The sequence below is a fragment of the Thermobia domestica genome, chromosome 5 (genome assembly GCF_964235325.1).
Source record: "Thermobia domestica chromosome 5, izTheDome1.hap1.1, whole genome shotgun sequence".
NCBI classification, from domain to species: Eukaryota; Metazoa; Arthropoda; class Insecta; order Zygentoma; family Lepismatidae; genus Thermobia; species Thermobia domestica.
Genome location: NC_137458.1, coordinates 2661428 through 2684208, shown reverse-complemented (window position 1 = coordinate 2684208; position 22781 = coordinate 2661428). Strand labels below are relative to the sequence as shown.

The 22781-nt window shown below is 34.2% G+C and overlaps 1 protein-coding gene across 1 annotated transcript in view; it reads right to left on the bottom strand.

The window, feature by feature from the left end:
* Positions 1-22781, bottom strand: part of ds (dachsous cadherin-related 1) — a 635615-nt gene that overhangs the window by 179188 nt on the left and 433646 nt on the right. Inside the window, exons 3-4 of the mRNA XM_081758114.1 lie at positions 16893-17073; positions 10469-10936 (exon numbers count right to left, since the gene is read on the bottom strand). Of these exons, the coding sequence (XP_081614240.1) occupies positions 10469-10936; positions 16893-17073 (649 nt within the window). The remainder of the gene's footprint in view (positions 1-10468; positions 10937-16892; positions 17074-22781) is intronic.

Here is a 22781-nt window from a genome sequence, read left to right as displayed (position 1 = left end):
AACCCTAAACGAAAAAAGGCCTGGGTGAAACCAGGTGAACCAGGTCCATCACAACCAAAACGAGATATTCACTGTGCAAAGGTTATGCTGTGCATATGGTGGGATATGAAAGGTGTGGTGTACTATGAGCTGCTGCAACCGGGTGAAACTATGAATGGAGAACGTTATCGACGACAATTAATGCGTTTGAAGCAAGCTCTGGCCAGAACACGACCAGAATGGGAGAACAGACATGATAAACTTATTGTTCAACATGATAACGCTCGCCCACATGTCGCAAAACCGGTCAAAACCTATTTAGAAAATGTCGGATGGGAAGTTTTACCCCACCCGCCGTATTCACCAGACGTTGCTCCTTCGGACTACTACTTGTTCGATTGTATGAACAACGATTTGATTGGACAGCGGTTTACTTCTTCAGAAGATATCGAAACATGGGTCTCTGACTGGATCGCTTCCAAGGATGAGGACTTCTTTCGCCACGGAATCCGTACATTGCCTGACAGATGGGCGAAAGTGGTGGCTAGCGATGGACAATATTTTTCTTAAGGTATTTATGTATTTTGTGTTTGTACTACACCTTCAATGTGTGCGTAGCAACCGCACGAATTAATTCCTAGACCAAATATTAAGATAGATCTCGCAGAAATAGGAATACAAAGTAGAAACTGGATCCAATTGGCTAAGGATAGAAGTCAGTGGAGAGCATTTGTGAACGTAGCATTGAACCTCGGGGTTCCATAGATCATAGAGTTAGTTGGTTAGTTAATTGTAGTACGGATTAACACTTTGATGGATAAAGGTTAGCGTTATATAGTATGGAAGACCCTAGTTTAATCCCCAGAGGGAATATTTGTCACTTGGACCCCACGTTAACCTTTTCTATCTCTATGCCCATTCCAATGGACACGTAATTTATCGTTTTATTTTCACGTTTATGACGAAATACTTCAGATAAAAAAAAAAGAAAAATTAAAAAATCTGGTATCCTAGATCCACACTAGATTGCACTGTCAATAGGGTAACTTGGCTTTTGTTATCTACATCTCTTTAAAATATCTCAAATGTAGAAATATGTTCTAATGTTTAAATTAAAATCAGGCTTGAAAGGTTAATTTGTAGCTCCATGTCTTGTAAGCTTCGGTGCTAAAGAAAACATACAAAACTCGTAACAAGAAAACAAAGACTCAAAGTTAGTGAAGTATCAAACTTAGTCCCCAAACGGAAATCAAAAAACATAGGATACAAGTTTGATATCAAGTTGATCTCACACGGGTTTGCAGTTGACGAACACTTTATGTGCGTTTCCTTCACAGAATTGCCCTTTTCTTATATTTTATCATTACAATCATGAACCCAAATAAAACTTGTGAACACACTCCAAAGGGATGACAGTGAGAAAGAATACTCCCTAATATCTATTTTCCTTTTTTCTCCTCTCTTTTTTCTTTCTTTTTATTTTTAACAATCGACGACGAACCATTTCAGGTTTGAAAGGTAAAAATGTGTATTCACTACCTTCATCTTGTGTGATAAACTAAATGTCAAAACAATAATTACGTACTCAGTTCTTGTATGAGGGGCCGCGATGGTTCAGGTAGAGCGTTCACCTCTGATGCATGCGGTCCTTGGTTCGATCCCAGCTCGCTCCAAGTGAACTTTCTGGTGGACAAACACCGTGTGCGTGGGTTTTCTCGGAGTTTTCCCGTTTCTTTCCACTTTCTTCATTCCATCATTTCCTTCATATCTCATCATCACCATCTCCTTTAGCCTAACCTTTATAATCGTGGGACGTAAAACTTCAAGATTTAATTTTTTTCTACTTTATCCATCGACGACGAACCATTTGAGGCTTAAAAGGTGAAAATGTGTATTCACGATCTTCATCTTGTCTGATAAATGTTATAAAACAATAATTACGTACACAGTTCTTGTATATTTGGTATCCCTAATTTTTACAGTCAATCTTCCCTCCACTGTACTTTCTTAATTTTCAGCTTTCAACATGCATTTTTAAACAACTTGAGAAAGAAAGCAACTGGCTATACTATCCCTACTTTACTGCCTTAGTATTTCACTAGCTATACTACGTACGTACAAAATTTCTTGTTAGTGTAATGTAGTGAGTACGTTTCTTTTTATATTTCACATTTCAACCATACCTTGAGGTAAGGAATAAAAACACAGCTTTAAAACATTTATAAATTTCGTATTTAAAGAGAAATTCTTCCAATTTTCTTTTAGCAAATAAATTGCCCTTTGTAAGTTTATAATCGTCATTTTGTTGAACGAGAAGCGAAATAGAACTTTGGCTTTTTATCGCGTAAATGAAACACAAAAATTGAAATATGGGATTTTCTTTCTTATTTTGCCTTAAAAATATATACAACAAGAATTTTAGGAATGATTAAAAAAAAACGGATCAAAAGATTGCGATATTGGCCAATAATTAGTTTTTGAATTAGGGGCCACAAAATTTTTGAATGGTCTCTAAATCGAATTTTCTTATTTTCTACGTAATAAGCGCACCATATTGAGTTAAGTGACAGATATAAGGTCTACAAGAAAATTTTTCGAATGAAATGTATTGGATCTTGGATCAGGGGCTATAAAATATTTTAATGGCCCCTAAATCGAGTTTTCGTATTTTTCTATTTTCTATATACAGATTCTTAAAATCTTTCTTAATAATCTCGACCCAAAATTCATCCCATAAAATAAATGTACACATTTTAGAATCACCCTATATATATGAAATTTTAACATAAGAGTGGGAATGGCCTTTCTTTTTCTTTCTTTTTTTTTAAATAAAGCAAATAAAAAAGTTATAGCGAGTTCATTCTTGTGTTAATTTATGCCGCATTACCAAAACAGAAATATTTTTACCAACTGCTGAATTGTGCGAAATTGCACTTCGGAAGTAATCATCACTATTAGCACTGTCTCGAAAATTCTGATCGGTCTTATTGTTACCTAACACGTACTTGTGTTTTCGTTTTCGTCTCGTGATATAATTAAGGGGGGGAAGGTGGGAGGGAAAGAAAGACTGAATCAACGTGTGCAAAACCCACAACTCTCTGTCTTGTTACAAGATTCACCACGAAACAAACCACTGCCTTTTACATTGGATCTCGCACAAGATTTTAATTGATCCTACATGCAGCGAACGTCACAGCTAAGCCATAAAACTGTCGTGGATTGATAAGAAGTTATAATAGTGCGCATTGAAATTCTTCTTCAAAATCCCCTCCCCCTCCACTCAACAGCATTTGTTTCCCTTTTCATTAATGTCAAAAACAATTAAAAAAAAGTCTCTATACTCCAACTGAGTTCTTTCGTCTGAAAACTGGGTTAGAAAATAAAATGCATTTAATGTTCATTCGCACTGTATGCAGCTCTTGGCACCTACGGAAAGCAACTAAAACACTTTTAATGGCCAAATGCAACAAGGTTAAATGCATCTCGGTTCTTTACACTCGCATGTAAAACAAGAGACAATGTTCTAAGCTTTGAACAAATGACTGCAGCACCACACGATTTAAAAGCTTCACGTTCGACAGATAAGTATTGCCAACTAACGATGCTACAATGTTTCTAAACGCTATTATCAGTACTTAACTACAGTGTTAATTTCAAAAGATTAAGAGGCTGTATTATCTCGTCAGCTCGGTTAAAGAGGACTGAAAAACCAAACACATTTCTCTCAGTGAGCAAGAAACACTGATATATATATTTGGTTCCCTTTCTTCTACATTGTTACTTGTAGTGTTGCATACTTCACTATTTAAATAGAACACAACTGATTTAAACTCTTCGTAGTATGGCGTTTCAAAAAAAAAAAAAAAATGCAAGCTTCTGACCGCGAACATTTTCTTTTTGCCGACGATCCCAAATTATACTCCAAAGTTAAGACTGCATAAAACTCCAACAGGATCTATAGAGAGTTCAACTATGATGTCATAAGGATAAATTAATCCTGAATGTGTCTCCAATTGTAAATCTGTACCTTTTCACGAGGGAAGAAAATCCAATTAACTTTACCTACACAATAAGTGGCACTTCTTTGTCTACCCCAAATCTAGGATCTAGGAGTCAAAGATCTAGGAGTTATATTTGATAGCAAATTAAACTTTGCTCAACACATTGACACAATAACGAGTAGTGCATATTGAAACCTAATATATAGGATAGGACAAGATTTCGATAAAGAATCAACATTTATAACGTTAAATTTTTCGTATGTGAGGTCAAAATCCCACTGTTGTACTATTTGGACACCAAATATCATTAAATACTCCGGTGCAATAGAAAATATACAGTTTAAATTTTTTTTAAATGCTTGCATACAAGAAAACCGGTTTCTACCCAAAATATGTCCCCTAAGAAGATTTTGTAACGAATTTTAATTTTCAAACATTGGAAAAAAGGAGGTGGGTTTTTGATTTGTTGATCTTAAATAAATTATTAAACGGTAAAATTGATTATCCAAAATTAATTTCAGAAGTACTATTACGTGTCCCAACAGGTAAGAGTACAACAGCAAACACTGGGACATTTATTGTAGAAAAGCAAGTTTCCTCTGTGGAGAATGTGTGGTTCATATAACGAAATGATTAGATTTCATGTAGTAGATGTATTTAGTATGTCCGAAAATAAGTTCAAAACAATTGTCAGACAATAACTTCTGCATAATTAAACGACGTATATGTGTGTGTGTATAATAGTGTATGTTAGATAATCGTGTACAGGACATTATAACTGGATATTAAGCCTGTTGTGTTGTCCTTCTGAAATAAATAAATAAATACCCATCAGAACTCGCGAAAGGACTGTTGAAACCACATGTGTCATGTACAGATGAGAATTCTAGTAGAAAAAAAACACACACAAAGTGGAAGCCTTCAACAAATAATGCTGCACAAATTAGGTGAATGAATCAGGTACCAAATGAAAGTGTGTTGCAAGTGGTTTGGAGAAAAAATGGGGTATATTGAAAAAGGAACTTCGCAAAGAAAAGTTAGGATGATTAGATATATTATGAAATACACACACAAAAAAGACAGCTATTTGTCATGGAGAAAATGGTAGAAGGAAAAATATAGAAAGGAAGGCTGAGATTAAAATACACACAATCAAATAACACAAGATGTAAGGAAGGAAACTTACAAAAAAAAAGTCTGAGTCAAGATAGGGAGGTATGGAGAGCTGCGTCAAAAAAAAAAAAAAAAAAAAAAAAAATCCTGACGCAGGGATTAAAAAATTTGACCCCTATTCTTCAGCATGGGCTCTCAGGCTGAATATGAACTTTTTTTTTCACAATGGTTAATACGCCCTGATAAATTGTGTTCTATCGGTGTCAGCGCGTCCGCATATCGATGACAAGAAAGTTATGATATACAAATTACATCGAAATATGAATTTTCATTATTAGTCTCAGTTTTGCCTATATTTACACATACAAAAATTACATTCTGGTTTTGGTGTAGATTATCTTTCACTTCGTAGGTTAGACAAATACATGAGTTTATAGCTTTATTTCTGAAATGTATTACTATTACTTTTTTTAAAAGTGTTTTCTATAAAGGACTGGTAAAACTTACGCATTGTCGTTAAAAAAATATTTCTTTACTTGACTTTTATATTTGATTCTTTTTTATATAGAACCATTATTAACAGACTAAAATCATACTCACAAAGAAATCCAGGGAAATTCGTGTTATTATTCAGTTCAAAATCTTTTGTCGTCGCGAATCCTATTGACGAATTTGAAGCTTTATATAAAAATAATCATGCCTGTTGTTATGGTTGCAAAACATGGTCGCTTACTCTGAGGGAAAAACGTAGACTGAAAGTATTTGAGAACAAGATCATAAGACGAATATTCAGACCCGAAAGGAACGGGAATGGGGAATGGCGGAAACTTCATAACGAGGAACTACATAATTTATACGGTTTACCCAACATTGTTAGGGTCGTCAAGTCTAGGAGGCTTAGGTGGGCGGGTCATGTAGCTAGGATGGGGGAAAGTAGAAACGCTTTCAAGTCTTACCACCAATCGGAAAACGGCCACTAGGAAGACCTAGGCTTTTATGGAAGGACAATATTAAAATGGATCTCACAAAAATAGAAATACAAAGTAGAAACTGGATCCAGTTGGCTAAGGATAGAAGTCAATGGAGAGTTTTTGTGAACCCGGCACTGAACCTCCGGGTTCCATAGGCTATAAAGTTAGTTAGATTATTTGATTTTTATTTGACGTATAGTCTACCTTATGAACCAAAGATTTACCCGCATTCCTTGTATTTTACAAGCTTCTCTAGCAGCTCAAGGTCTATCATGATGCCAAGTTTGATCCAGAGCGGATGAGTTTGGTTGAATTATTACTGAATATAGTGTCCTTGTCATTGATTTTTGAGAGAAAAAACAAATAAAGGTCGAAAAGATGGGGAGAGGGAGCTAGTTAATATTTTAAAACTACGTGTTGGCTGTTATACAAAATAGTAATAGTAAAAGCAGTATTTGTGGTATTAAAAATAAACGGCACTATACAATAAAGATAAACATTTAAAAATGGTAAAATTCTTGATTTAAAAAAATTAAATTACAAGAAAACAATGGTTGTTTCGAATTTGAAAATTCGCTGTGTCCTATCTATTTAGCAGAAAAAATGTACCGATATAAGCGTTGAAACTTAGGTAACAATATCGAGTGTCAGAAATTTATTTTGCTAACAAATTCCAACACTATCGGCCAATTATACCAAACTACCTAATTCAAATATAAACTTAGTTATTTACTTTTAAAAACGAAATGTTTAGCTTTTTGTAAACAGTAGGTCTATAGATAAAAAAAAAAAAAAAAAGCAAGTCAAAATGTCTTCCAATCCTGTTTCCTCGTCCTCTCCCCTCATCTTTCAAGGTTCTGCTTCAATGTCACATCTCTCAGATGTCGCCCTTGTCGTCACCAAGAACTTGTATATTCAAAAAGAGTGGTGTAATCTATTCTGTGTTTGTGCCGCCCTAAGCGAGCAGCGGTCGTTCATCAAACACCCACGCTAAGTTGATTTAACATGCAGAAGAAGTTCGCTCTTTCCTTCTTTCTCTTTGAAGACAAAAATGTTAGGGAAATTATTTCTCTAAATTACTTATGTGACATGATTGGAGAGTGTTAAATAATAAAATCATACCTACAGCTCGGATTTGTATGCATAAACAAGCCATGAAATATGTATGCTAATGTGTACGAAAAAAAATGAACAATATATTAATTTTGTTGTTAAGTTTCACTGTAATGTTAGCAATAGATTTGGCAAGTTTGACTACTCTAGTATTCTTTCTAAAGAGCAAGTAATCCAAAATACATTGATACATCTCTTCAAGTTGGCCACCCATAGAAAATGTCCACTATTATGGAGGTGGCCAATATATGGAGTAGACGTACCCATTATTATATCTACATGATTCCATAGATAAATTGTCACCAATACTTCCGACAGAATTAAGACAAAAAGAACCAGTTTTAACATGCAGCAAACATATTATTATTATTATTATTATTATTATTATTATTATTATTATTATTATTATTATTATTATTATTATTATTATTATTATTATTATTTTGTAAATTCTTATGTAATTTTAACAAAATTTCATCAAAAAATTAACAAACAATATAAAATAATAAATTAATTAAATCATCTCTGATAGATAAGTGCAATATACAGGATGTTTCAAAACACCGATAACGTTTGGGAGATGATTTCTGACACCAAGATAAGACAAAAGTGTAGACCAACCTGGGTGCACAAATGCTTCCATTCCGAGTTATAGGCTGCCGAAAACATGAAAAAAAAAAAAAAAACCCTTCAAAGGTTCATAGCTCCAAAACTATGGGACCTACCGGAGTCGGGTCGGGACTTCAGGACGAAACTAAAATGCGCGCTATCCAAAAATACATGTTTCAGAATTCTGCGATACTCACACTACAACTTTTATAGAGGGAGTTTGACTATGGGTATATAATTTGAAATACCAACTACCTCTATAAAAATTGTTCCGAAAGTACCGCAGGATTCTGAAGCTTGGATATTTGGATAGGGGACACACTAGTTCCTAAGTGAAGTCTTGACACGACTATGGTAGGTTCTATAGTTTTGGAGCTATAGACCTTTGAAGTTTGCTTTTTCATGTTTTCAGCAGCCTACCATAATGCAAACTCCGAACTCTCAAACTCTGAAACGAAACATTTGTGCACCCAGGTTGGTCTATACTTTTTGTCTTATCTTGGTGTCAGGAATCACCTTCCAAACGTTGTCGGTGTTGTTTTGAAACACCCTGAATATGGCATCTTATGAGTGTTATTGATATTGTTCGTCGTGGAGGTTCTAAGCTACATATGATAAGTAGCTACATATACATAAAAACACTGAATTTAGCATCATACAATATTCGTTAATAAAATAACTAATATTTTGTTTCATTATAAAATACTTAATGCCAAATTAAACTCTCTCCGCTTCCCAGACTTAATTTCCGAGTACCTATTAGCACCACATTTAAAATCTATTTTATGTTCCAAAACGTAGACTTGCAATAGTTCAAAGGTTGTTCCTGTATAGGTTTCTTACTGAATTTTATAGTCTTCAAACTACCAGAGATGTCTTTATCCCTGAAAAAAATTCAGATCCACATTGTGCAAAATTAAATACTTCTATGTTAATTTCTGTTCATATCGCTCATCCGGTAGAAGACTGTTACAAGTCAAAAATGCACACTTGTCAAGTCAAAAATAAATATTATCCAAAGGTCCCTTCTAAACCGAACTGTCAGTACCTATAATCAGTTACCAGAAACTATAGACGTTTTATCAAGTGAGTATACTTTCAGATCATCTATAAATAACCTATTTTTGTAATGTCGCTGTGGTGTTGTACCATCTTGACCTCAAATTGTTATTGAATTGTTATGTTAAAATGTTTCAGTATAAAATGGCCTAATGCTGTATCTGAAACTTGTTACAAATAAATAAATAAATTTGAGGGAACATGACTATTAAAGTTTGTTATTCTACCGAAAATGCTCCCTGGAATACTGGTATTTTTGCCATCTAGGGGTTAATTTGTTTAGTTATGTTTCTGTGAAAATACCACCAGGTAGACCTTGTTTCTCTCTCTCTCTCTCTCTCTCTCTCTCTATTCTCTTTTGAGCGATGATAACTCGAAATTTCTATTTTTTGAGTTATAACACTCTTCTACGGGGTGTGCGATATGTTTTCGTTAATATTCTATTATTTTTCTTTTTACTTTTACTATTGTCACATGTTTCAGCAAAAATGGCCAACGTACTGCATCTGGAGCTACATAAACAAATGAATAAATATAAATTCAAAATAATCACCCGTTTTCTTTTAGACGTTTCAAAGTCCTCCTTTTTTCTATGTGGTTGGTCAGTGAGACTTTTTATCTTTATATAATGAATACTTAATGCCAGAAGGTAAATATATATTAGCACTATTCGCAACTGATGTCCGTTTAAAAATAGTAAAAACACGAAAGTAGATATACATAATGGTCATAAAATGTTTGGTAAGCATTTTATTAAATTCTTACCAAAAACTAAATTTAAGCCAGCTAATCTTTGGCTTTGACAGCTAGAAGTGCAGAAAGTGTAGTCATATTGCAACGAGGGATATACAGGGTGTTCATTTATTACGTAACCAAAATTCACTGCTGAAATCCTCACACCTAAACGATTTAAAAGGTCCATATAAACATAAGGCGAAATACGCGTTGTTTCAAAGTTACGAGATGCCGAAATCTAAAAAATTGTAACTTCGAGGTTCCCTTGCTCGAAAACTATGAACTATGAGAGATATCGAAGGCGGTTAAAGAACTATTAAAGAAACTAGTACACTCTCTATCTAAATACCTATGTTTCAAAGTTGGGTTGTATCGGCGCACATGATTTTAGAGAGAGAGGTGGACGAGCGGAAGGTACGCCGAAGCTCCCTCTATAAAATCCGTTGCGTCAATATATCCCAACTATGAAACTTGGTTATTTAGATAGACAATGTACAAGTTCCTATGATATTTCTTTAACCGCCTTTGATATCTCTCATAGTTTTCGAGATAGGCAGCCTCAAAGTTACAATTTTCTAGATTTCGGCATCTCGCAACTTTGAAACAATGCGTTTTTCGCCCTATGTTCATATGGACTTTTCTTATTGTTTAGGTGTGAGGATTTCACCAATGGATTTTGGCTACATGATAAATGAACATCCTGTATATCTCTTATGTTCTCCCACATATCAGAACGTATTGCAACATAACTCAGCTATAATTGACCAGTGCTGATTGATTTATTACATGCAGGATCGGAGCCATACTAACTCCTTAGCTGTCAGAACCGGAGATCAGATGGTCTTTATTTATTTATTTATTTATTTAAAATAACATTTCAGTACTTACCAGTTGTACTGCTCGTTGCTCGCACAGACCCAACAACAGTATTCTTAGGAACATCCTCTTTCACGCCAAGATTGTAGCGCGGTCGCTCGAAGATTGGAGGTTGCTGACTAGAGTCTATCACACTGATGAATATCTCTGCGTCCACGAGAGATTTCAATCCGGCACCGTCGACGGCCGAAATATTTAAATGGTGCATGGGAGTCAATTTAGATAGTGGGCGTGTCACAAATATTTCACCGGATCTTTTATCCACACGAAAGAGTCCATCGTCGTTGCCCGATACTACGTGATACGACACCGTCCCGAATTTCCCAGAATCCCGATCCGTTGCGACTACAACCACTACCGGAGAGCTCAGTCTTTCTTCCTCACGGAGACTGACATTGTACTCGCGTGGATAAAATGTTGGTCTATTATCATTCACATCTGTTAGCTGGATCTTCACCATTGCTGTCGTGCTCAATCCTCCTGTAACAAAGTAGGAAATAAAAAAAGATCATTAATCTTATAGAAGGAAACATACATCATAATTCATTAAATAATCTTCTATTATTAAGAAACATGGTAACATTTTTAAACGTTTAAGTCTCAGGAGAACTTTCTTTTTTCTATTTTTGTGCTTCATAAACATCTTGAAGTGTTATGTGTTAAGGCTTTAGTACTGAATATTGCCCGGCACGACGATTCAATATTATGTAATTTAGTGAGAGAAATGTCATATTCACATTTGATGAATCGTTGATAAAATCAATAAAATGGAATAAAATAGTGTCATTTCATGCTCCTCTGTCAAATGGTTAGTGCACATAGCCTTGTGTTTAATTGTCGACAGGGGAAAAGCATTTTTTAAAGCTGACCCAAGCATCGTGAGGTCGATGAGAATTAAGAGATGACGAAAGCCAATCTACAGAACCAAAGTAATGGTTGGTACAGTCCGCAGCAAAAAACCTGCAACATGAGCATGTAAGTTTATAGTGAAACGACGAAGTCTTTTGCTCCAAAATAAGTGTGCAGAGGAGGACACTGAGGTTTCTCCTGGCGTGATTCGTGCCACTTAGACGTTATGTTAATCCCCTGGGCTATTAGGCATAGTTCCACTATAAAATTACATGCTCATGTTGCAGGCTTTTTGCTGCGGACTGTACCAGATGCACTGACTATGAATATTTAATCCATATATCCAGGAATTCAGCTGATAGTGTGCCACCTAGTCAATTATAGATATATAACGCCAAGGAGTTGAGCTGAGTTTAGTAGTACAATATCCGTCCACAGGACGTAACTTTTGCTTGTTGTATATAAAGTTTAACACGTACCAAGACATTCTTTGTGTAGGAATAGTTTCAGAATATAAATGATCGAAAATTGAGACTAGCCACACTTACTTACACTGTACAGAGAAGCATTTGTTTCTATGACTAGAGCGAGAGAAAGAGTAAAAATTGCATTATAAAGATAGAAGAATTCCCAAATTTGTTCATACAGGATTTTCGTAGGCGTTTCGACGTATGTATGTCATGTGACGATAATTTACTTCAAGATAAAGCTTTCATCTAAAATACAACGTTTGTTTCTTTGGTCATAAAGCGAAAAAGAAAAAAAAATAGTAACGAAGTAGTCTCATATATTTTGAAGCTTTAAGAAAAAACTACAATAAATAAGAAGGGAATGCAACGAATATGAGATGAAGAACTTTTATCAAACACAATATATCCACATTTGTTCAAAATGCGTTTCGATACAAGAGGACATTCTTTTTTTCACAAAGAAATTAATTGCTCCATTATCGGTTACATTTGTCAGGAATGAAGCTCTTTCGTATCGAGTGCAAGGAATACCACTTTACTTGCCTTAGTAGTTCTCCCAAGCTTTGATAGTCGTTCTACATATATATATATACATACACGGATGTATGAAGTTCTGATTGGGCAGTCGGAAAACTGGGGGAAATTATATGTATATATACAAAGACAAGGCCGCACTTTTTTACATCTTCATTTTCGGTCCACTTGCTTTTATTTTCCTCTTTCTGTACAGAAGGAGTCAAAGACAAAAGAGGTGGAGAGACCGAAGGTGTGAACGAGACATAAATTAGATGATTTGAGAACAAAGTACATTGTCAACCAGGCCTGTGGATAGTGTTGGAATGCATGTCAAAGACAGAAGAGCAGCTGAAGGAAATTTCAATTGATACTTGTTTTTTTATTTTATTTTATTTTATTTTTTCAGATGCTCAACTGTTCAACCCCCACCTCTTCTCTCTGCATACTCCGCCTGTTTTTGAACTAGTTGTTGGTCTGCCTACTGCACAACCAAGTTTAGCTTCCATTTTCGTATCGAAGTAAGTTGTCAAAGAACAACTTAGAAGATTTTTCTTGTACTCAACTTCCAAGTTGTTCCTTCTTCTAGTTGGATGTACTACGATTGATATGCACATGTATGTTATAGTTGGCATCGTGGATTTCATTATTTTCTTTGTCTCTTTAAAGAAAAATTAGTTCTTTTGTGACAAATTCTAATAATTATCCTCAAATTTAATCATGTACTTGAGATAAATCAGTCTAAATTAAGTTAAGCAAGTGGTTTTTGGATCAAAAGATCCAACATACTTCAGTGAAGAATTTTCTTATGATTAGGCCTTTTATCTAGAGAACTACATACAATGTAGCCAATCCCAAACTAGCACTTAACTGAGTATGATGTGCTTATTCCGTTTTAAAAAAGAAAAAAAAAACTCGATTTAGGGGCCGTTCCAAAAATTTTGTGACCTCTGATCCAAAAATGCATCAAAAGATCCAATCTATTTCAATTTAAAATTTTCCTGTAGTCCTTATATCTGAAGAACTATATATAATGTAGCCAAACCTAAACTAGCACTTAACTCAGTATGATGTGGTTATTCAAAAAAAAAAAAAAAAAAAAAAACTCGATTTAGGGGCCGTTGAAAACTTTTGTATTGGCTACAGTTGGGTTTGGCTACACTATATATGGTTATCCAGATATAAGGCGTACAAGAAATATTTTGATCGAAATGATCCAAAAATATAAAATTGGAATATATATACACATGTATATATAAGATACATTTAATTCAGTGGAAAGATGGTAAGTTGTCTTTAGTGGACAGAACTCAGGGCCGTTTCATACTTTCTGCCTCTTTGCAGTCTTCCGAAGTAGAAACATAAATCAATTGCGTTGCTTTTACTTGTGATGAATGGGTCTGGGTTGTCCCTTACGAAGCTTGTCACAAGAACATCTAAGCATATATCCACGACATGTTCTTCTGTTTCCAATATAAGCTAAACCAATAAATTGTTCATTAATATCTCGTGATTGTGAAATTATATTTAGGGGCGGATAATCCTGGGGTAAAAATGTTTCCGAAGCGTCTTTTTGTGAAGGGTGGTGTGTTCGTTTAAACAATTATTAATGCATTTCTTTTGTACTCTTCACAACTAATCATGTTTTAAAGTACTGACCGGATCTTAACGAGCAGGATACTTGTATCGATTTGGAAAATGAAGAATGTGTCTTGAACGTAGCGTAGGCGAAGCTAGGTACAAAGTTGAGTATTTAAAATGGTTGAGAGAAATTGTCTATTGTCTGCTTCCAGTCATTTCTCGAGTTGCGTTGGATGTCTGTTAACGAGTACGCTATTTATTATTAAAAATAGCGAAAGATAATGCATTACTACCATCTACTTTGTCATTTTCCATTAGAAGATAAGGCAAATCATTTCTCGTCTGATAAGTGAAATGGGACATTGCTACCACATTTGAACCGGTATAAACACTTTTTCTGTCTTGCGTAAAGCTTGAAGAATTGGAGCCATTTTCAAATTAATGATATTACAGTGAAATACACTTTGTTCCATATCACAGTCTCTTACGGAAAAGAATGTTACAATGTTCCCAATTGTTAATATCTAAATTGCATTTATTTTATTTTTTTAAATTGTAATATATTTGATCACTATTACCATGGGAAAATTAGAGAATATCAATATAAATACGTGCTTTATATTAATAATAATATAACAAAGTTCGTTTTAATTTTTGATCCCAGAACCAGTTTCTGAAATCAAAGATCAGCATCAACAGGTCTAGAGTTGCATACATTCTCGTATGGTTTCTTTGTACTAGCACGTAGCCTCAAGAGTCACACACGTATCTTACAAGGTACATTCGCGAAGTGTCCCCTCGGGATTCGTGTAAAATTGATTCAAATGCAATGTTCTCCGCAGCCCAATGTGTATTGTACTAATTTTAGCGGGGCCTTCATATATATGTCGAATTGAAGCATATACTACTATAATGCTCGAACATAAAATTGTTTTTAGTTTCTTTACGTACGCATAACTGGACATAAAAGTAAACATATGCAAAACAAATTAAATCAACTACTGCTTCTCTGACACATGTTACGGTAAAACTCACTATAAAACTCACACCAATGAATTTTCGACAAAATTGTACATGAATTTGATGTATTACTTGCACCTATTTCCATTTGGAAAACCGAAAGTTGCATCCAATATGGTGTATCCAAGATGGCGGCCGGAGTGGGTAACATGTGTTACAGAAGCACTAGTTGATCCAATTTGTTTTGCATATGCCCACATTCATGTCCAGTTACATCTAAAGAAACTAAAAGCAATTTTGTGTCCGAGTGTTATAGTAGTGTATGATTGAATTCCAGATATTTGAAGAGACCCATAAATATGCAAATTACCGGTATCGGCCGCTAAAATTAGTATAATACACATTGGACCGCGGAGAACTTTGCATTTGGATCGATTTTATTTTACACGAATCGCGGGCAGAGAGGGGGGATTTTTACGAATGTACATTGTTAGATATAATGTCTTTCGATAAGCACAACGAAAGAAAGGAAAGAAAGAAAAAAGAAAGAAATGCGTACAGAGCAAATATAGCAAAGATTTAATTAATTCTTGACAATGTATGTAAGAAAAATCAAAGAAAATCTCGGCTTTAATCTACGCTATTTAACTACCAACCACAAGGAAAGTAATATTTACATTTACTCAGCTCTTTTGGCATCAGGAAATATTATGCAATAGTTTTAAATCACATCAAGCTTATTTATAGATTAACAAAATATCTATTTCAGCTGTTACTATCAGGCTTAATAAACAAAGTAAAATCTTTATTAGGATATATATGTCCAGGATATATTATATATATTAGGATATATATATATCCATATAACTGTATCTATACCTATATCTATATCTATCTATCTATCTATATATATATATATATATATATATATATATATATATATATATATAATTCAAATATTCTGTACGTTCTTAAATTCATTTTCGAGAGACAGTATACGTATTACTTGTAAAATAATAATTTTTTGCCAATGAAGTAATGATTTATTAGATTGGAACAGAGAGGAAGAGAAATTTCAATTGATGTAATATGTTTAATTTAAACAATTCTTTCATCGCAAAGAAAGTGAAAAAAATGAAGTAAAAAATTTCAAATAGATCGATCTAGATAGCCATTTACTTTTATGTTGTCTTATTACTTGATTAAGTATGTCTAGATTATTTGCATTTACTTGATACTTTTTTTGTTATTATTTTTTTTTAAAGTATTATCCTTAAATATCGTCAAGCAGATTTTTATTTATATTTTTTTTCCTTGTTTATTTTTGTTTAAGACCGAAAGGCTTCCGGGAAAATATTTTTGTCGTATAACAAGTTCCGCGTTCTTAGAAAAGGTAATTAAGCAACCTAAAGTTCATCGCAAGCGAGCTTCCTAATTCATGTACATTTTTTTTTATTCACTTACAGTAAATAATGAAAGCTTACGTACGCATTGACTTTTATAGAAATCCTATTATGCCCAGTTCCCTTAAGAGGCCTTATCACTGCGAAATTAAAATACCGCTAATTTTACAGTAATTATGTGATATCTTCAAATAGATAAAATATAATCAAAATGTGGAACAAGATCGCCCTAGACAATATTATTTTGCTTGAGGTACCATTATCACGAGTCACCTAGTAGCTTTCCGTTTGTAGCCATTTAGAAACGCGAAAATAAATGCCGATTTTCTAAATGGCTAGAAATCGAAAGCAAATAAGTGAGTCGTGATAACGGTATCTCGTGTAAAATGATATTGTCTAGAGCGCTCTTGTTCCACATTTCGATTATCTTTTATCTATTTGAAGATATCACATAATTATCTTCATTGTAAAATTTGCGGTATTTTCATTTCGCCGGGATGAGGCCTCTTAAAAGTTAACTTCAATTTCCCATTTATTTGAGTTATTTTCGTAAAAACTATTTTTACAACACTCACTTGGAATGGCTCTTTTAGATCTTCAAATACAATGATAATAATAATAATAATAATAATAAAAAAACAGACTAAATTTCATTCTTACCTCTATCTGTAGCTATTACAGGAAACTCATACATGCTTCTAGTTTCGAAATCTAGTTGCCCCGCTATACATATATCACCAGTTCCAGATTTAATTTCGAAATGCCGGAATTTGCCAACGCTCTCTCCTATCGTATAATTCACCATCGCATTCACGCCGCAATCAGGATCTGTGGCAGACACCTGAAAAGATAACAAAAAGAAATTTTAATTCATGGTCATTTTTGTCAATTTATAAAATGCACTTTATATTATACATTATAAGGTACAAGAGGTATAAGACGCAAATAATAAAGAACATTAAAATCACAACATACAAAATTATTGAAAAGTATTGTTCAGCAACACTTTTCAAAACATAATGTCTCTTAAAAATATAATGAGTTACAGGCAAGACCGCACCGCCTATACTTTTCATGGGCTCCTAAGAAATTTTGTGAGGAACTTACTAAATTTCTACCGTATGCCCCCATGTCTTTTCCCCCAACGGTCGTCAGCACTATTTAGAACTCCATTTTTATGAAAATAACCAAGTAATAATTCAAAAGTCGCTAAATTCCTGTATTATCAATAAACTACACTTAATTCTTGTCAACAATGGGAGTTTACAAAGTCGCTAATCCCTGTATTATCAATGGACTACACTTGATTCCTGTCAACAATGGGAGTTTACAAAGTCGTTAATTCCTGCATTATCAATGGACTAGACTTAATTCTTGTCACCATTGGGTGTTTACAAAGTCGCAAAACCATATTTTTTAAATCTAATTTTATTTTATTTAGTCTCTAAGAGGAGTTATGATTATTTTGTTGCTGCTGGAAATTTCAAATTAAAAAGAAAAATGAATGAAGAAAACTTTAAAAATGGATATTTTTTCACGTCCTCTATCCCATGATTTATCAGGGTTGTTTTCCCTCTTGTGGTTACAGGAACTATATAGGATTACTTCAAAGATTATATAATGCTGCTTCCGGTATTAGACTGCACCAAAAAAGTTGATTGATCTACAAACAGTGAAAAAAAAAATCATAACTGAACCACGAATTCTCCATTTTTGAAAATAGAGAGACACCATTTCTCCGAAACAATTCTCCAATTATTGATGAATACGTTAATTACCTCAGATATGCTGATGATATGATTTATCTTCGTTCCGAGTCCGGAAAACTACAAACCAATATTGAAGAACCAAAAAACAAAAGTATAAATATTGGAATTTAAATAGAAACATAGATAATGTAGAACCAGTATGCAGAAACGAAGTGCATAAAGACATTAGAAAGGGAGATTGAAACAGTGGATGAATACCTGTACCTAACCAAAATCAAACCACTTAGCGTAACAGCCCAGTTTGTGGGCATAAGCCTACTCCAGCGCCATCTGCTAGCGACCAGCGGAACTAGGTTCAACCTAGCAGCGAGCACATAGTCAGCGCCCTGAGACGCTCTGTCTCTAAAGCCTCATCGGGAGCTTTCTAGATCTAGTGGTCTTGTGACTCCCCAGTTTGCCTCATAACGCTGGGTGGACGCTGAAAATTGGGAAGCACCGGCCGGGAATCGAACTTGGAACCACGCGGACATGAGTCCAACGCTCTAACCACTAGACTAGACTACGATTTCCCCCTGATTATCTGGACCTGGAGCAGCTAAAATCAATAAATGGCATGATGAATGAGGAGATATCTGGAAGTTGTAAAATAACATAGTGTTAATTTAGAAAATTGGACATTTAAAAAAAAAAAAAAGTTACAATGTCCCCTACAAGTAAAAGTAATGCATAGAATCAATACATTCTACCAATTCTATCAATGGCTACATGACAAGCGAAAGCAGTTCTAATTGCAGAGAGAGTACAGAAAATAATATGAAAATCATAGGTGTGATATTCTTATATTGCAGTGACCCATAAACTGCATGGAAAGGTCTCATAAAGACCTTGGCCTCACAACAATAAAACCATTACTACACATCCCACTTCCATCTGTTCAATAAGCAACTAATATCAGCCCGTGTGTGAGAGAGAGAGTTATAATCATCCCCCGCAATGCAAACAGGAATCTTGGGAGTTGTTACATATACAGAGGCTGCCCAGGAGATATATGACAGCCACGGAGACTTCCTGCGGTGCTTAAAAACCCTTCAGCCACTTTATTTGTGCACAATCTGATAGCATCTCCCGACATCACAACGAATTGTCATCACTCTTTATTATATATCTGTATTTTTATCTTCATTTTTCCTTTCTAATTGTTCAATACGAGCATGAAATTATATCTTAAAAAAGAATACTTCTTCCGAGTTTTTGAGATGATAATAAGTTCTTACACAAAATCCTGTCCATAAGTGCTACTTTAGTTAAATTACCTTGAACAATTTACTAGTACAATAGTTAGAATAATTTGTACATTCCGTTATTTGGTCAGTTATTTGCATTGTTTATCCAACTTAAGTTTCTGGATGGATTTGTGTATGAAACACACCAATGCTTTGGTTTTTATGTTCGGTTTATTTAATTCCTGAAAATTCAAAACCAAATGACTGCTTTATTCCCGTGTTCAAAAGACACCAAAAGCGTGACATATTACTTTTTTTTTTTATTTATGTGAATTATCCAGCAATTTTGTTTATTCATGAATTTCGATCTAATACATTTTTAAAAACCATTATTTTTAACGACTCAAAATCCAAATAATTATTCGTGTAATAGGTGGATTCGTGGATTCGAGTTACTCGATACTGGAACGATTATTCTTTATTTGTTTATTTATCTACAAAGTTTCATGCAGCACGAGGTCAATTAGCTGAAGCTAATACCTCATAAAGAAAAATAAAAATAAAACAAAAAACATAAAATACAAAAAAAAGAAGGGGGATTAATCTCTCAATATACAAGGTTTTTTTACCAATTGAGTTCTAAAGTTTCTCTCAGATTTAAAAATCTTACATCCTGCTGACAATTTATTGTAATCGCGCGCTAATCAGTAAAACAAAGAGTGGTTTACAATCGATAACCTAGGTGTCTCATACGTTAGCACACTGAGCGAGCAAGTTCACCGCTGAGGAACACGGAAGTTAATCTGTGATAGTAAAATTTCAGAAACAATTTTGCCATTGATGATTGTATACAGGTGAAGAAAATCAGCTTCGCGGCGTCGTTTGTCAGGAGAACATAAGTCCATTAAAGGTATTAGTTCTCGTTTCGAGTAATTACGTAACACGGGAATTCTAAATCTAACAATGGCAAGAAAGAAGCTTAATACAGAGTCAATGCAAGATAGATTAGTAGGTACTGCCATGTTCCATACAGGTAAACAATATCTAATGATCAAAGAAATAAAAGCCATATAAAACATCGTAAGGGCAGGGAGACTATATTTCCGGAAACTTAAAGAGTAGATTAAGAGGTTTCATAGCTCTAGTTGGGATCCAACTCATATCCGCAAAGGAGAGATTTCCATCAAAGACTGCACCTAGATTTTTTAACTGAATAAATTGTCTGGGCATATACACGAGCTGTCCAATTAACAAGATATATGGTATAATATATTAAGTTTTACATTAGTACAAAATATACTATAGTAGTAAAAATACAAAAGTAATTACAATGACAAAAAAGGTTCATTTAGGAATTTATGAAATTAGCTACCAGTGCTAACTACCAGTGCTAATTAATATGACGAGAAGAAATGCAGCAACTAGAATAAAAGAGCATGTAAGAGACCAAAGAAAATGCAACAGTAGTGTCAGTATTGTCGACTTATGGGAAATAAGTGCACCATCTTTTACAGGGCTTCTTCGCGATTTGAAAGATAGATTTACGAATCTTATTAGAACTAAAGAACTTAAATTAAATCAATGTAGAGGCACTCTGGACAAACAATGGAATTAAATTATAAATTATTTGACAAAAAAATAGTGAAAAAAGTCTAAATCTATCGCAAGATTCAAAGTAAAAAATTATTGATACATTAGAAAACACCTAGACAAATTTGGGGTTTACTAACATTAATAAAAATATGATGGACTTTCTTCGAGTTTCGGAATAATGTTCACAAGTTCAACATTAACCTTTTAATCAGTTTATAACTCCTTAAGTACGACAAATTTAGAACATAAAAAAAAAAAAAAAAAAGCAAGACTTCTTCAGTTATTTCTATATATTCAAGATAAAACTGAAGCCAAGGAATATCAAGGTATGTGATACTAAAATAGTAGTTCAAATTTTCTTCTAAACCATCAACTTCGACGAAGTCTCAGAAGTGACTCGTGAGGGTAATTTCTAATTTTATTTAGTTGTACATTTAATATATTTGCTTTTGTTCCTTTGTATAAATTACAAAAATTAAGACATTGCGTACAATCTATTTCCGATATAGAAAATAACTAAAAGCAGTTTCAATTATTAAAATATCAAAATGTTTTGCTTGAGCGTAACCTTCTCTATTGAAGATTTAGATGATTAGATGCATTAGAAATGATATCATTCAAAAGAGCAGAAAAAAATGCAGGCGGAAGCGATGCGAATCGTGTAAATTATATCTTCAATATATAAACTTGCTTGTTGCACGTCTTACAAAATATATTTGAACGACAGAACAAAAGGTTAACATAATGACATAACAAATATCTACACTGATTTGGATATCCGTGAAAATGTTCTTTGACAAACTTGTGTTAGATTTCCCAGAATTTTCAGATGTTACAGTCAGTAGTCGAAGTGAGACGATATGCGGTGATATACCATACCACCTCTGGTATTTCAGTGATGAAAGCATACTGCCTCTGGTTATTCAGTGATCAAGACATACCGTCACTGGAGAGTAGATGTTAAATACTTTTAATATACCCTTTTTAGACACAGATTGACGAATAGCTTTGCAAGTTGAAGATTTTATTTCTTATGTAGAAATTAGTTTTCAGTTGATAACACAATTTTTGTTGTCTTTTCCTACTTTTTGTTTTTAAAATGAAGTGCCTTCAAAGAAATTCATCTAGTTTATATTTTGATGTGCCATATTGGATTTTCTTTCTTATCTATGTGTGTAGTCTTGCCTTAATGCATATGTGTTTTCAGCACGGGCGGATTTAGGATCCGGTCTGGTGTGGGAGGTCGGATCCTTCTTCTGGAGTTTGGATTACTTCTCAGTCGAGTAAGGGATCCGGGAGTTTTCCCGCAGGAAACTGTTAATTTAAAAACTCCGTTTTTGAGCATTTTCGTGTATAATTCTTTATTTTTTATTTTCTCCAGAAAATTGTTAGCAGGGGATCAAATTCTCCCCATATCCCCCAGTAACTACAGGGAAACTCTCCAATAGTTTTCAGTCATTATGTAAATAGAAATGCAATCTTTTACGCAACATACCTTCACTGTATTTCAACATTTATAACTAGATGTCCGGTATGTCGAGTCAAAATCGTAATAAAACACAGCTCTTCTGCTTTTTTCCCCACTTTGAACACTAGTTACAGCTATTCATTCCAGTACATGTTACAGTCAACCACAAGAAAACACAGGCAAAATGAGAATGTACAGAGAATCAGCGAACACTGGAAGGTGAAGATGAGAGACGAAGAAAGAAAGAAGGAATAAGCAAACGGGGAGAAGAAGGAAGAGCAGAAGAAGAAACGTTTTAGAGTTGTGTTCGCACGTGGCATTCCCTGCTGAGAACACAGCGCTGACAATGTTTCATCCAACGAGGAGGGAGATGCCTTCCTCAGTGTTGCCAAAGAAACTAATATTTTTGTTACTATTCACGTAATTAATCTTTCTGAAATAACGTTTTGCCACACTGCTAGCGTTGAATTGTGAAGGTCGCAAACTCTGGGTGGATGAAGTACACTTCTAAAGCCGAAAAGAAAATTTCCAAAACGCTAGCTTACAATCCACTATT